This window comes from Amblyraja radiata, chromosome 28 (assembly GCF_010909765.2).
Source record: "Amblyraja radiata isolate CabotCenter1 chromosome 28, sAmbRad1.1.pri, whole genome shotgun sequence".
NCBI classification, from domain to species: Eukaryota; Metazoa; Chordata; class Chondrichthyes; order Rajiformes; family Rajidae; genus Amblyraja; species Amblyraja radiata.
The window spans coordinates 20,868,413-20,884,679 of NC_045983.1; the positions used below are offsets into that span (position 1 = coordinate 20,868,413).

The following is a 16,267-nucleotide window of genomic DNA, read 5'->3' on the forward strand; positions in this document are numbered from 1 at the left end:
GAAATGGATAGATGTTTAGATCTAGTAATTGAAGTTTGAAATTAGCTACACTTGGGTAACTAACTAATTATATGCTTTAATTTCAGGTCATCCAAGTAAGATTATTTTATATTTGTTTCAGAATGCTTCAATCTACGATAACTGAAAATTTCATTCAGTTCTCTTAATTTTTAAGAAGGTTATGGGCTTTTGACTGTCACACGATCACAGCTTTTTTGTTATGTCCATAGAAAATCAATAGGGAACAAGATGCTCATTTCCGAGTATGAAAATGGCCATAACTTTTTAAATACTTGAGATATGAAAGTGAATTAGGTGTCAAATTAAACTTATTTTTATGCTTTATCTGATGGGATAAATTACAGACTTGATTTTTTAAATCTCAAAATTTTGTAACATTGCTACATGGTGGTGCTGAGTGGCGGAAGGGACTCGAAGGGCCGAATGTCCTGTTGCAGCACAACGTCCACAATGCCTATGTTGCCGCCACCGCCGCTTCGGGGGAGTTGTTGTGGTTGCCCGTCCCCGGGACCGGGAGCGGCGGGTCGGGGACAGGAGGCTGTGATTCGAGTCTCCGTCACCGGCGTCTCCGTCTCAACCAGATCTTTGGTCTCGACGCCAACGGCCGCGCTGCCGTAAATCGGTTGGCGCGCAGCAAAGATCATAGAGCGGAGCGCCTGTGTCACTCGGCTCCTCGTGTCCCGGCGGCTCGGCTCCTCCCGGCGGCTCGGCGACTCGGCTCCTCGTGTCCCGGCGGCTCGGCTCCACCCGGCGGCTCGGCTCCTCGTGTCCCAGCGGCTCGGCTCCTCGTGTCCCGGCGGCTCGGCTCCTCGTGTCCCGGCGGCCCGGCTCCACTCGGCGGCTCGGCTCCTCGTGTGCCGGCGGCTCGGCTCCTCCCGGCGGCTCGGCTCCTCGTGTCCCGGCGGCCCGGCTCCACTCGGCGGCTCGGCTCCTCCCGGCGGCTCGGCTCCTCGTGTCCCGGCGGCCCGGCTCCACTCGGCGGCTCGGCTCCTCCCGGCGGCTCGGCTCCTCGTGTGCCGGCGGCTCGGCTCCTCCCGGCGGCTCGGCTCCTCGTGTCCCGGCGACTCGGCTCCTCGTGTGCCGGCGGCTCGGCTCCACTCGGCGGCTCGGCTCCTCGTGTGCCGGCGGCCATGGCTCTATACGTGAAGGCGGCTGCCGTCCTGGGACAGCTGGAGGCCAAGCACGGATCCGTCAAAACCCTGGTGTTTAACAGCGGCCACAAGGTGCGGGTGGGAGCCGGGGACCGGGTGCTGGAGTGGGGAAGGGGCGTGAGTGAGGGAAGAGAGGAAGCGAGGCACCCGGCAGTGGGTCAGTTGCCGAGGGAGCCTGCCTTAGTGAAGTGTGACCATAGACCGGGACGTTTATAACTTTGAGATAGACGCAAAGAGCTGGACTAACACAGCGGGTCAGGCATCATCTCTGGAGAGAAAGGAAAAGGTGACGTTTTGGGCCGAGACCCGATACATCCCCATTCCTTTTCTCCAGAGATGCTGCCTGTCCAGCTGAGCTACTCCAGCATTTTGTATCTCTCTTCCGTATAAACCAACATCTGCAGTTCCTTCCTTCACAAAGTTATAACTTTGCTCAGTTGATGAATGTAAGACAGACATTGTGCACATCTGCAACTTAAAAGAACATAAATTGCGGGAACCATTCAGCAGGGCAGGCAGCATCTGTGGAGATAAACAGTACTTTTACTCAGATGTAGGCTGCTCCACTGAATGTTTCTAGCCTCATCTGCTTTTATAGATTTTTTAAAATTTTATTTAAATAGGAACAGTTAGTGTATCATTTACGAAAAATATATATTACCCTAAACCATTGCAGTTTAGTTTTAGGTAAAGTGTTAAGGGGAAAGATTTCTTACAATCTACTCTTGTCTACTCCCTCATATTTTTGTACCTCCATCAAGTCTCTGAATGGCCTCCTGAACACTGTATCTTATAACTGAAAGGCTCCAAAACAGGCAATTTCCTTGTGAATCTCTTTAATTCCCTCCAAGTTTTTACACAGAGAGTGGTAGGAGCTTGGAATACTTGGCTGGTGTGGTGGTGGAAGCAAATATGATACCAACTATTAAGAGGCATCCAGATAAACACATAAACAGACCAGGGGATGGAGAGGTAAAGACTGCAGAGGGAGGGGAGTAGATTAAATTGGCATTGAGGCATGAACAACTTGAGCCGAAGGGCATGTTTTTCTGGTATATTGTTCTATTTTCCAAGTACAGTGCAATCATATCCTATAGCTTGGTGATGCAAACTGTAGGTACAGCTCCAGCCTTGGCCAAACCAATGTTTTAAAAAGTTATACCTCTTCTCTTGCACCTTGCACATATCAGGATTTAATTTCTGCCGTACTCTGGCTATCATTTACATACTGGTCAAATTTATTCTGCAGCCCATAGCTGTCCTCATGATTGAGTCCACCACTGTTTTTTTGTGCAATCATAAGAGACTGCAAATGCAGGAATATTCAGCAAAACAAATGGTGGAGGAACTCTGGATCTGGCAGCATCTGTGGAAACTGTAACTGTATTTGTTGATTTTTGTGATTTGTAAGTTTACATTCATTTATAGCTATGGATCAATGATTTAGTATACACACTATGGACTTGTGTAAAAGACAACAGGTCAGCGCAGAGTCAGTGTACAGTTTTCTTAAATTCTTTTAAAAGGCAAACCAGGAATATCCATGAACATGGATTTACTTCTCCAGTCTGAAGAAGGGTCCTGATCAGAAATATCATCTGACCATTTCCTCCCACGGAAGCTGCCTGACTCGCTGAGTTCCTCAGCGGGTTTTACCGATTTTTGTGTCATCTGTAAACTTTCTGATAATTTGTGTAACAAACAGTGAAGGTGTCAGCCCTGATCCATGTCATACATCTCTGACCAGTAGCTTCCAATCATACAAATAATTCTCCACCACTCTCTGCCTCCTATTACAAAGCCAGTTTGCCTGGCTTGATCTCATCGTCTCTTATCTTCTAGATCACACCCCTACGTGGGACCTTGCCAAAAGCTTTGCTGAAATTAGTAGTAAACTACAGCAAGTGGACTGCTACCATCAGTACAATTGTTAAATTCCTGATCAGAATTTTCAGGCTCAGGAGTACAGAAAACCTATTTCCACAGTTACCCCCCCCCCCCCTCCCCCTGCTGTGGATCATCCTGGCTGGTGTCAATGAAGAAAGCAAGATTGGGCTGGATGCAACACTTCGGCCAATTGTTAACCAAACAAACTTGAGAAAAGGTACATATTTATTGGGAGTGAATTGTACAGAAAATGCCATGTTGATGGTTTCTGTCTTTCAGAATATTAAGCAGCTCTATGCTCTGGTGTGTGAAACCCTGAGATACTCTCCTGTGCTGGAAGATATTATCAGCACGACAGCCCTGCTGAAGAAGGAGAAGAAGCTGCAGATGAACGTTGCCAAGGTATGACCATCGACGTGAGTGCGTGGATTGGAACTTTGAGGATATCTTCTCCATTGGTCCTCTATCATTTTACATATAATTAAACAGCGTGTGCAGGTTTCATGACACTCTATTCTGTGCTGGAACTGGTATAGAAACAAAATATGTTTTTACTGATTTTTCTACTTCATAGAAAATATAGAAAATAGGTACAGGAGGAGGCCATTCGGTCCTTCGAGCCGTTCATAAGTTTCAAACTTCATACGTTTACGTTAATTTGTAGCTATGTAAAGATGATTTAGCCTGTATGTTATGGGCTGGTGAAAGAAACTGTAGATCAGCGGATAGTATACAGGTGATCAGACAGTGAAATAGAAGGATAGAATGGAATAGGTTGGGAATAAAGTGGAGGGAAAGCAGGAAATTAGAAGGGGGTGAGGAAGCTAAGAATATGCTTGTGTTTGGAAACTTGACTTGTGAAAACTATACAATTTGATACTTTTTAAACATTAGGTACTGGTGTATGACCTCCTCTTTGGGAAGGGCCTGAAGTGTGGCGGGAGTTGGAAAGCATTGATTATGAAACATCGTTCCCAGTTAAATTCAACGCTTGCCAGACTGAAGATAAAAAGAAAGGTTTGCCGCAACGAGGACCTCATTGAATCAAAACCTGCTGCAAAAGGTATGGGTCCGGGCACAGAGGGTGAAAATATTTTAACAATTGCATTTATCCTTCTTGACCATATTCTCACATCGTCCCTAGGATCTTTCCTGATATTTTTTTATAAAGTGTATTTACTTTGAGCCACTTTATCTACATGGGCTCAGATGCGGCCTGACTGGTTAACAGTTCTGTTTTTTTGTTGATCAAAGGCAAAATTATTGTCCAGGACATTGAGAGAATCTACTGCTGGTCTTTAAATGGTGCCATGGTATTTATAATGTTGACTATGATAGACAGACAAGAAACAGTGCTTCGCCATCTATGTTATGCTGATTTCATGTCCCGAGTCCAAAAAACGTGAACTGTCTTACTGTACTTACAGTAACCACAGTATGAGTATGATCCTACTATTCACAAATCAATGTATGAAGAGAATTACATGAGACCTAGGAATATTGGCTGATTACTTCAATGTCTTTCTAATATGACAATGTGGGCAAGGCTAACTCAGTAAATGTTAGGGATCAAATCTGAGACTTAATTGGTTAGATGTTGATAATTCTCTAATCATCTCATTCAGAACAAATGCAATTATGTTAAACATTGGATGCATTACCTATGTTGCTGTTTAAAGGCAGTGAATTCAAGAGGAAAGTTGCCAGTGGTTGTAGATTCTTCTTTGCTTCGGATGGCTGGATTAGTCACATGATACCTCGTTCTTTTACCTGCAGTTTGTATACTCTTCCCCCCACCCCCCCCCCCACACCCCCAGAATCTGTTTCCATCCCCCTCAAAGCTTCTACTGCATCATTTTCTCAGCATTGTTATAAGGGGCTGCGATAATATCCCAGATTTTGCCTTTCTTTCCAGATTGCCGACTGCCCCGTTATGTCAGAGTGAATCTGCTGAAAACCAACATGGAGGATGTCATTGACTATTTCAAGCGCGAGGATTACCATTACCTCGGGCAGGCAACTGAGTAGGTTTGATATTTTTCTTCATTAGCAGGCACAAGATAATTTCAGAAGAGGTTATGAAAGTCAAGGTTGGTTCACATTGGTTCCTGAACCATAGGGATGCTGAAGGCTTGCAGTCCACATGGGGTGGAAGATTGCAACCTTCACGTGGTCCGCCCTGTTTCGACGAATGCAATCAGCCCGGCGTGCACAAGATAAAATAGAACAAGTTGTCCGACAACTTTAGGCTGTGCACTCCATACGCCAGAAGAAGAAGCAGTCCACATGAGGGTCCTGGGATTTACCAACTTGATGTTAGAGCTTCATGTTCAGTCTGTTTTGGTGATTACTGCTTTCTGTTAACTTTATGTTAAGTTTAGTGAAAGTCTCGCCATTTTTCATATTTACAATATAAAATGAAATTTAAAATGCTGTAAACACTCAGGCAGTATCTGTTGATTAGTTCATGTTTCAGGTCTGAGACTCTCCCACTTGAGAATGCGAGGAAACAAATTAGTTCCTAGTTGCAGTGAATGGGCAGAACAAATGAATATCCTTGATGGGGTGAGACCGCATGTAACAATTGTAAGCAGATGATGCTTCTTTATCTGCGTTGTGAGTTGCTAGTAGGAGGGCCGAGGGACATGGCCAGCAGGTCAACCTGTACTAATGGAGAACAGGGGAAAGAAACAGAGCCAGAATCACAGATGGACGATTGGCAGAAATGACCAATTCTGATACAGACACAAAGAAAGAGCGAGTTATGTCAACTTGGATTATTTGATGTTGAGTTCTGAAGCTTACAATGTGTCCAGTTGCGAGATGAGGTGTTGTTCCTCAAGCATTGGGCCTTCTTGTAACTGTGCAGGAGGCCACATAAAGATGGGTCAGAGCAAGAGTTCAAGAGTCAATAGTATTTTGTTGTCATTGGATAGAGAATTAAAGCAGCAGGCAATCGGAAGCTCAGGACCACTCCTGTGGGCTGGACACAGGTGCGTTGCAGTCTGTGTATTGCTTCTCCAATGTAGAGGAGACAATACAATGCAATACTACTTTATTAGCCAAATATGTTTTGCAACATTACGAGGAATTTGCCAAGTCAGTCATACAAATAAAAAGCACCAGAACACACAAAATACATTTTAACATAAACATCCACCACAGATTTCTCACTGTGATGGAAGGTGAAAAAAAAGTTCAATCTCTTCCCGTTTACCACATTGCGAACATCAAATGCAGTACACTAGAATGGGAAAAGTGCACGTGACTTTGCCTGAGAATATGGTGTGGGTCCCTGGCTGACATTTCCTATTGTATGGATGCGGTGTGCCGAAGGGCATGTTTTCCTGTTGACTAGAGCAGCTGCATTTGCCCAGAGTAGGGGAATCGTGGACCAGAGGAACCCATGCTCCTTCCTCCAGTGTGTTACACCCTACATGTTTCGGTATGTTGGTGTGAATCACATTTCTTATGACTGCACCCATTAACAACATTTGTCATGGTAATTCTGTATCCCTTTGCTATTGCTTTTGACTTCCAACCAAGTTAGTATCACAACCACTTGTCCGACTGCAGAATTCAATTGTGTAGAACTGGAAATAGCAGGAAGTCTCTCAATTCCTCAGACATTTGCTTCCTAACTTGTCCCTGCTATTTTCTCTGCGGGATTGCCTAACTATGTTTACCAGTCTCTGACGAGGCCCTTAACCAGATTTTATGGAATAATTTACAAACTGATGATAGTGCAGATAGTGAAGATGGTTGCGAAAGATTGCAGCAGGATGTGGATCGATTGGCCAGGTGGGCTGAGGAATGGTTGATGGAATTGAATACAGAGAAGTGTGAGGTGTTGCATTTTGGGATGTCTAACAAGGGCAGGACCGACACAGTAAACGGTAGGCCTCTGGGAAGTATTGTAGAGCAGAGGGATCTAGAAGTGCAGGTGCAAGATTCCTTGAAGGTCGAGTCACAGGTAGATAAGATGGTCAAAAAGACTTTTGGCACAATGGCCTTCATCAGTCAAGAGTATTGAGTATAGAAGTTGGGAGGTCATGTTGCAGTTGTATAAGACGTTGGGGAGTCCAGAACCAGGGGCCACAGTTTAAGAAAAGGGGTAGGCCATTTAGAACAGAGATGAGGAAACACTTTTCCACACAGAGAGTTGTGAGTCTGTGGAATTCTCTGCCTCGGAGGGCGGTAAAGACCGGTTCTCTGGATACTTTCAAGAGAGAGCTAGATAGGGCTCTTAAATATAGCGGAGTCAGAGGATATGGGGGAAAAAGCAGGAACGGGGTACTGAATGTGGATGAACAGTCATGATCACATTGAATGGCGGTGCTGGCTCGAAGGGCTGAATGGCCTACTCCTGCACCTATTGTCTACTGTCTATTAACTGCATTTAGAATATTGTGTTTAATTCTGGGCACCATGTTATAGGAAATATATTGTCAAGCTTCAAAGGGTTCAGAAAAGATTTACGAGGATGTTGGGTGTGAGCTACAGGGAGAGGTTGAGTAGGCTGGGTCTCTATTCCTTAGAGCATAGGAGGATGAGGGGTGATCTTATAGAGGTGTACAAAATCATGTGAGGAATAGATCAGGTAGATGCACAGAGTCTCTTGCCCAGAGTAGGGGATCGAGGACCAGAGGACATAGGTTCAAGGTGAAGGGGAAAAGATTTAATAGGAATCCGAGAAGTAACTTTTTCACACAAAGGGTGGTGGGTCTGTGGAACGAACTGCCAGAGGAGGTAGTTGAGGTGGGGACTATCCCATCATTTAAGAAACAGTTAGACGGATACATGCATGGGACAGGTTTGGAGGGATATGGACCAAGCGCAGGCAGGTTGGACTAGTGTAGCTGGGACATGTTGGCCGTTGTGGGCCGAAGGGCCTGTTTCTACACTGTATCACTATGACTCTATGACTGTCTATTATCTAGTGGTGAAGTTAATTGGTGAAATATATCATACTTCATTGGGCCTGGATCCAGGGTTTATTCATTAAGTTTGCTCCAAATAATCAATTCTAAATTAAAACTTTGAAAATGATTGTCATTAACTTAATGGATCTTTGGCTACCCAGTATTTGTCTGGTGCTCTTACATGTGAATTATTTTTCCCACAGTGCAGATCATTTGAAGAATCTTGGTTCTAAACAGTTTGTCTCTGATCCTCATCTCCCTGAATTACTAGTTTTCCACCCAAAGATTGACCTTCATGAAAATGTCTTGTACACAGCTGGACATATCATTCTGCAAGATAAGGTAAGCCTACTTGCGCATCACCCTGCTGCACATAATGAAGCATTAAAATACATATGTTTATTGTTTAATCAAGATCTATATTCCAATTTGACAGAAAAAATCTAATTTGCCTTTTAGTGGTATTGAAAGAGGACAGGTTCCACATTTCCACCTCCACCATTTTGGGGATTATGTTATTTATAAAGGTCTCTTCGGGAGATTAATTGAAACTCCATATTCTGATTTATTATCCTTCGTCTGAAAGTGTGAGTTTGACACAATAAATGGCAGCTCGTAACTTCGTAGAATTGTATTCTCGCACTATATATTTCACAAACCATATACCATATTATGGTATATGGACACACTGATCTGTTTTGTAGTAAATGCCTACTATGTTCTGTGTGCTGAAGCAAAGCAAGAATTTCATTGTCCTATCAGGGACACATGACAATAAACTCACTTGAACTTGAACAAACATGATTGACGCCAGAATGAAAGTTTATTTTGAGAACTGATCTATGCTTCTGTTAGACAGAGGAACTATTTCTCCCATGTCTGGGATGTATTCTAATTTAGATGCTGCAGGTCACTTTGTATGTAAATGGTGTTTTATGATATTGAGAGAAAGTTGCTGAATTTTGCAACGTAGATTTCTGGAGACTCTGTGGAAGTTTCCTGGCACAGCAGTAAGTACAGATATGTCGCACCCTGGTGCATGATGCAAAAGCCTACATCTCATAGGTCATAGGAGCAGAATTATGCCATTCAGCCCATAGAGCCTACTTCGCCATTCAAACATGGCTGATCTAACTTTCTTTCTCAATCGTATTCCACTGCTTTTCCCCATAACCTTTGACATCCCAACAAATCAGGAATCTGTCAATCTCCACTTCAAAAATACCCAATGTTTTGGCGTCCACAGCCGACTGTGGCAATGAATTCCAGATTCACCACCCTCAGGAATTGCGAGTTTCTCCACTGTTTCGCAGTGTGTCTCCTGCAGGAGTTTGACAGTCGCTTTGTTGGCGTATGCGAGCTGCTCAATGATGGATATCCTAGCACTGGTGAGACCTTCGACATTCAGCTGTGGTATCCCAGCATCCTTGTCTTTGACGGCAACTGCCGCCCGCTCTGACACTCAGTCTTTGTCCTATCCTTGGTTTGGTTTTGTGTTGTCGGCATCTGTCTCCACAAAGTATTCCACAAGAGAAGACTAACTGGATTAACAGGAGACCACGAGAAGGTTGCCGACATCTTGACGCAGAGACAACAACCTGGCTGCTCAACACTCGTCTTGAGATCTTACTATTCCTTTGGTTTATGTTTCATTCACAAGAAGAAGACCACCCTCTGGCTAAAGAGGTTTGTTGCGTAGTTCGAATAAAAGGTCATTCACCTGAAACGTTAACTTGTTGCCTGACCTTCTCAACCTTTCCGGTATTTTCTTTGTTTTAGATTTCTATCATCTGTAATGTTTTATTTATGTCTTATTTCTGGATGGGTCAAAAGCAAGTGAGTTACTGCGGCGTTGCTCGTGTTGCAAATGTTAGGTCCTTGTGAAGAACTATCAGCCCGTTCTAGATCAGTATATGTGATGACTCTGCTCCCTCAGCCGATCCTGCTCTAGCTCTCAATGATTCACTTACTGCAGTGTGGGTTATATATGTTGCCTGAATCACTCATCTCAGTCACTTGTCCAATAAATGTCTTTTCACCCCCTTTTTTTATCCGCAGGCCAGTTGTCTCCCAGCACATCTCTTGAACCCTCCAGTGGGTTCTCACGTAATTGATGCGTGTGCGGCTCCTGGAAACAAGACCAGCCATCTCGCTGCTATTCTTTGCAACAAAGGGTAAGCCTGGCAATAGCTCAGTAAATTGGAAAACAAGGTGTGTGTGTGATACTAGAAAGAGATTAATTTTACAAATGCAACCAGTCACTTCTTCTTGTAGCTGAAGTTGTTTTTGCATAATGGTCCAGAAACTGGCAGGTGGCACTGCTGCACATTTTCCATATCGTTACTTAACTCTCCTTTTCCTGGGCATCTATTGTTGACTGAAGGTTCGAAAAGTCACCTATTCCTTTCCTCCAGAGGTGCTACCTGGCCTGCTGTCTATCTTTGGTATAAGCCAGCATCTGCAATTCCTTCCTACACAAGTTAGCAGATGGATCGAATAAGTAGTTGGGGAGGCAAGCGTAATTTTGGCGTTATTTCGAAGGAGTTTAATAATAGGGTGTTGGTGATGGCAGTCATGGAATACCATGACGAAGAAAGGATATAGTAGCATAGGTGATGTCCAAAGATGCTTCTCCAGGTAATTCATGGAATACGAGAGTTGTTCTGTCAAGTGAGGCTAGACAGATTATATTTTTATTCCTTAGCGTTTAGAAGAATGAAGGTTTACCTCAAATTGTAGAAACGGTAGATGTTGCGTAATTCTCCCTTGTGTGACAGTTGTGAACAAGACAACATAGTTAGAAATTCATTTTAAATAGACGTGTGTATAAATCTCTTCTCTCGGGCTAATAGGAAGTGCCAGCATACATCAGGAGTTGCCAGCAAGGCCTTGTTGACTGGTGGAGTGGGCTTAGTAAAGCCAAATAACTCTTTCTTAACGTTATTACCATTTTTTTTTAGTACTTTATTCCCACATAATCGAGTCTTAATTTTACTATTTCCATTTCCTGGCTACTTTTCGCCTTTCCAATTTGTTTTATGTTCTTTTTTTAAAGTAAACTCTTTGCATTTGACCTGGACACCAAACGCTTGGCTACAATGGGCACTCTGTTGTTGCGGGCTGGAGTCACATGCCATGAAATGGCCAACCAGGACTTCTTGCTAGTGGATGCCAGCGACTCCAAGTACCAGGGTGTGAAGTACATTTTACTGGATCCTTCTTGCAGCGGCTCTGGTCAGTAATCTTTTCTTGACATTTGGCAGAATTTTGAAACAAAAAAGTTTAGGTGGTTTACATGTACTTCAAACTGAAGGTAGAAAAAAATAGGTGAAATCCAGACAAGGGTTTTGTTGTAGTCCTCTCCGGTAATGGACAATGCGTAAAGGGACAGTTGGATACAAAGCAGGGATGGAGCAAAGAGAGCAGCCATGCGGTGGCTGAATGCGTTGGTTTTATTAAAAAGGTGCTCAAATAAGGAGAGCGTTAACAGCCAAGCCAGCTCCATTCAGTGAACACCCACACACCACCTCTATTCCGAGTGACAATATGGCTGCTCTGAGTACTGTCGGGAGAGTACAAATAATGTTTCGCTACTGGACTGGTCCCATCAGCAATTAATCAAGAAGCATTGAAATCTTAAAATGCCGTGAAAACTGGTTGACTATCAAACACTTTTTAGTTTAGTGCAGAGATAAAGAGTGGAAACAGGCCAAACTAGCCTACGCAAACCAGCAATCACACTGTGCTTGCACTATCCTGTAAGGATAATTTACAATCTTTACCGAGGCCAATTAACCTACAAACCTGTAGGTCTTTGGAGTGTGCGAGGAAATCAGAGCACCCGGGGAAAACCCACGCAGTCACGGGGGTAACATACAAACTCCCTACAGGCAGCACCCGTAGTCAGGATCGAACCTGGGTCTCTGGCGCTGTAAGGCAGCAACTCTACCGCTGCGCCACCGTGAGATTTGATTTGACCCACACATACTGAGAGGCTTTTGCTTACCTTGTCCTTTTCCCAAATCAGGAATTGTAAACCGCTTGAACCAGTTCACAGATGATGAGGACTCGTCATCCACACAGCGCCTGCAGGCGTTAGCAGCTTTCCAGCATAAAGCCCTCAGTCACGCACTGAGCTTTCCAAGTGTGGAACGGGTTATATATTCAACTTGTTCGGTCAACCGTGAGGAGAATGAAGATGTTGTTGAGAAGATACTGCAGCAATATGGAAACCATTTCAGGTAGTCTCAAGGGGGAGGAGCCCCAGTGATCTTTCCCTCTTGCCCCAGATTGTTTCATTTGACACATTTCATGAACTGAATGGGAATTTAATGAATTTCGGACATGATAATACAGTCTGAGGTGATATTGTACCTCACAGAGTATGGCTGGGGAAGCAGGTTGTACAATTCACTCGAGCCTTACTCCATTACTAATGTCTGCGGTTTCACTCCCATACACGTTTCCTATTTTGCAGCGTTGACTTGGTGATTACTGCCGCTGTCTGACAGGTCCAGGCGCCTGGGTTTGACCTTGACAGTGGTGATGTATGTGTGGAGTTTGCATTGTTCTCCCCCCTTTCCAAAGGTTTATTGGTGGATTGGTTCTTTCACAGTTGCCTGTTGCCCTTAGAGTATGTTGGTGGGTGGCAGGAGAATCGTGATGAGTTAATGGGCATTAGAGAGAGAACAGATCACTGGGAGATCATTGAGGGAATGAGATCAATGGGATTTATCTAGTTTAGTTTATTGTCACGTGTACCGAGGTAGTGAAAAGCTTTTGTTGTGTGCTATCTAATCAGCAGAAAGACAATACATGATTACCATTGAGCCCTTTACAGTGTATAGATATATTATGAGGGAATAACGTTTAGTGCAAGGTATCAAGTAGCTGGCAAAGATGTGATGGGCTGAATCGCCCCTCCAATGTCATGAGCAATAGGAAAATCAAAGACCAAACTGAAATTCCTCGTGATTCCAGGATGAATTCAGCTGTAAATTCATTTTTTTTTGGCAAGTATTGAATGAATTAAGAGCGTCAAATGTCCTTTGACTGTTGGTGCATTAATCCGGCGAGATGAAGTTCTGCATTTAAAGGCAATCAATGAACATTTCTCTTCATTTTCATTGGATTCTCCCAATGTTCCTTGGCTACATCTATTCGTCCAGTCTGAGAGTAATCCATTGGGGTGGGAGATTGCAACCTTCACGAAACAACCTGTTTCGACGAATGCAATCAACCTGGTGTGCACAATCAAATAGAACAAGTTGTCCTACAACTTTAGGCTGTGCATGCCATACGCAAGAAGAAGAAGAAGAAGAAGAGTAATCCATTCAAGATTCCTGGAGTGAGGAATGTGATTTCAGCAGTTGTTAGAACTTTTATTACTCATGAAGACAGGAGGAAGAAAATCATTGGCATTCTCAATCCTGACCTGTTTAGTGCAAAAAACACACAAAGTGCCGGGGGAACTCAGCGAGCCAGGCAGCATCTATGGAGGGAAATGGTCAAGTTATGTTTCAGGTCAGGACCCTTCCCATAGGAGTTCAATCGATGTGTTTTGCTGATTTTAGAATGGACTCAGTTACACTTGCCCAAGATTACTTCCATACTTTCACAGCCTGCCAATTTGTTGTGATTCACAAACAAAGAATGACCAGTGGAACCAACCTTGAGCATAGCTATTTCCTCTTTGAGAGAGAAATTTGGGAACTAACCATGTGGTTCTAAGTGAAAGATAATGGGAATATTTAATGCTGTACATAATGTTGGGACATATGATCTCCTAACAATATTTTTTTGGTCCCATGCAGACTAGTCAACCTGATGCCCTCGTGGCCATGTCGTGGGCTGGACACATTCCCTGAAGGTCCCAGGTGTCTCCGTGCTTCGCCAAGCGCCACACTGACAAATGGCTTTTTTGTTGCTATGTTGGAAAAGCAAAATGGACAAAATGAATTGGAGCAAAACAGAGAGAGGTAATGATTGCATAAGGAACATATTCCCCATAAAACCTTAATAACCACCTTAATGAAGTAAAACATTGGAATTGATGCCAGAAATATTTATGCATGGTTCTTTAGTAGCACAAAATTAAAAGTTGAGAAGTGTTCATTTCTCCAAAGCTGCTGAGAGGCCTGTCTTTATTCAGAAATGCAAACTCCCCTACCCTGGGAGAAGAATGTAGCTGTTCACCTTATCTACTATTGCCCCTTATGATTTTATAAATCTCTAACATCACCTCTTCCAGTAGATCCAGCTTCTCCTTATAACTCAAACCTTCCATGCTTCGTAACGTCCTTGCAAATCTTCTTTGCACCCTCTCCAGGTTAATGATGTCCTTCCTATGGCAGGCGACCAGAACTGTGCACAGTACTCCAAATGTGGCCCGATTAACTTCTTGTACATGTAACCTGACATCCCAACTCCTGTACTTGAAACCCTGACCTATGAAGGCACGCGTGCCAGACACCATCTTCACTATCCTGTCTACCCGTGTTGCCACCTTCTTAGGAACTATGTATCCTTTCCTGAATGTTTTTTTTTAGTAGGCATAGTGGTCTTCCCTAAGTGTCATTGTGACCAATTTGCCTTTACTTACAATAACAGTTTTGCAGTTGGCACAAAAATGAGATATGATTAGGTGCAGAGTTCTGTGAGAAACTTGGGAACAGACAGGTTAGTGGATGTGTTAGTTATCTCCTGTTCTGTATTATGTTTACATATTCTGTTGTGCTGCAACAAGCAAGAATCTCATTGTCCTATCTGGGACACATGGCAATAAAACTCTCTTGACTCGTGTAGATGGAACAAATAAAACATTTATATCAGTAATGTGAGGCGATGTGTATTGGGACAAGGAATAACAGGATGTCGAATTTAAATGTCAAAATGAGTCGAAAAATCAGAGAGGACAAGTAGACATTCGTAGTTTCAGAAGTTGAGTGGAATTAAATGTAGTGGCTCAAAGGAATGTTGTTTTATCTTTCCAGCTTCTCTGAAGAGAGGGTGCCACTGCCAGGGTCTGATCTTGCTCCTGCGAAGACATTGGAAGGAAAGCCTGCAGCTTGCACACCAGCTCCTCGAACCAAAAAAGTGAAACGGAAGAAAGTCCAATCACGGACATGAAGAGAAAATAAACTCCAGATGTTGGAATGCACGGCAAAACGCAAAATGCTAGAAGATCAAGCAGCATCTGTGGAAGCAAAACGTGAAAGTTGATGCAAAAGTGACCCTTCAACAGAACTGAAAAGTAGCAGGAAAGTTGGCCTGTGTATAGCAGTGCAAAATAGGGGGGGGGGGGGGGGGGGGGGAGAAGAGGCTGGCTAGGTGATAGGTGAAGCTGGATGGGTCGTTTTGCTGTAAATGTGAATGAACTCCTTTTGAACCACGTAAACCAGCTGTCTTGAGTCTCTTTTTTTATAAAGTTAAAGCAACCAGGTAGCATGTGGGTGATACCATCATGTAGACAAGATCTGGCGATTTATAGAATGCAGACAACCTCCACTCAAACTTGTACTCCGAAGGCTTCAGAGTGAAAAAATTGTAACAGGGCAGCTGGGAAGGAAAGCTTAACTCGCCTAACTGGAATATGTGCAATAAAAGGCTATCTCACGGCTTTTGTTCTTTTATCGTCAATATGTTTATAGTGATATATTTCACCCGATTTGAATTTGAAGAGATCCGGTGGGAGAAGAAGCACGAGGCAAAGTAGTTAAGATATTGAATAGGTACAAAATGTGTAGGAAGGAACAGCAGATGCTGGTTTAATCCGAAGATAGACACAAAAAGCTGGAGTAAAATAGGTACACTTGTTTTACCTCTTTCAGTACCTCCACACGTCAGAGCTATTCAAATACACAAATCAGTAAATGGCAGCTAAATACAACTCGACTTTGCATCATTTGTAATTGAGGGAAGAATAATAAGCTTAATTGTATAATTTAGGAAAAAAGATAAACGATAAAACTCCAGGAGTGAAATGAGTGTCAGATTATTGAAAGATTAGCTCACCTCTAATGAAAGTATTAAATCAAAGCAAGAACTTAAAGAGCTGAGACTAATTTTGTAAGGAAAAAACATGGAACTGGCGGCATCAGCAACTTGCTGATCACATTTGAGAAAATATTGCACAGCGAAATGGCAGAGGCCCTGGAAATAACAAATGTACGGCACGGCAGCCTCCTGCTGGCTATTTTCTATCACTGCAATAATATTTAGGTACTTCCACTGTTCTAACCACAGTCCAGCTGCTGTCCTTCTGTTCTCTTCTAATACAGATTACGT

The 16,267-nt window shown here is 43.5% G+C and overlaps 1 protein-coding gene across 1 annotated transcript; it reads left to right on the plus strand.

Annotated features, from left to right (window-relative positions):
- The first annotated feature begins 1,044 nt into the window (after positions 1-1,044).
- nsun5 (NOP2/Sun RNA methyltransferase 5) lies at positions 1,045-15,600 on the plus strand. Its single transcript, XM_033046031.1, has 10 exons — positions 1,045-1,244; positions 3,339-3,461; positions 3,954-4,122; positions 4,975-5,083; positions 8,185-8,323; positions 10,040-10,155; positions 11,037-11,215; positions 12,009-12,222; positions 13,795-13,959; positions 14,974-15,600. The coding sequence occupies exons 1-10, from the start codon at positions 1,152-1,154 to the stop codon at positions 15,107-15,109; spliced, it is 1,443 nt and encodes a 480-aa protein (XP_032901922.1). The 5' UTR covers positions 1,045-1,151; the 3' UTR covers positions 15,110-15,600.
- The last annotated feature ends 667 nt before the right edge of the window (positions 15,601-16,267 follow it).

What these genes read in the sequence shown, in the direction of transcription:
- nsun5 (XM_033046031.1), top strand. Translation starts at nt 1,152, where the DNA reads ATGGCTCTATACGTGAAGGCGGCTGCCGTCCTGGGACAGCTGGAGGCC. An exon ending in GCTATTCTTTGCAACAAAGG is followed by an intron (nt 10,156 to 11,036) that starts GTAAGCCTGGCA and finishes CTTTTTTTAAAG; the next exon opens with TAAACTCTTTGCATTTGACC. An exon ending in TTGGAGCAAAACAGAGAGAG is followed by an intron (nt 13,960 to 14,973) that starts GTAATGATTGCA and finishes TTATCTTTCCAG; the next exon opens with CTTCTCTGAAGAGAGGGTGC.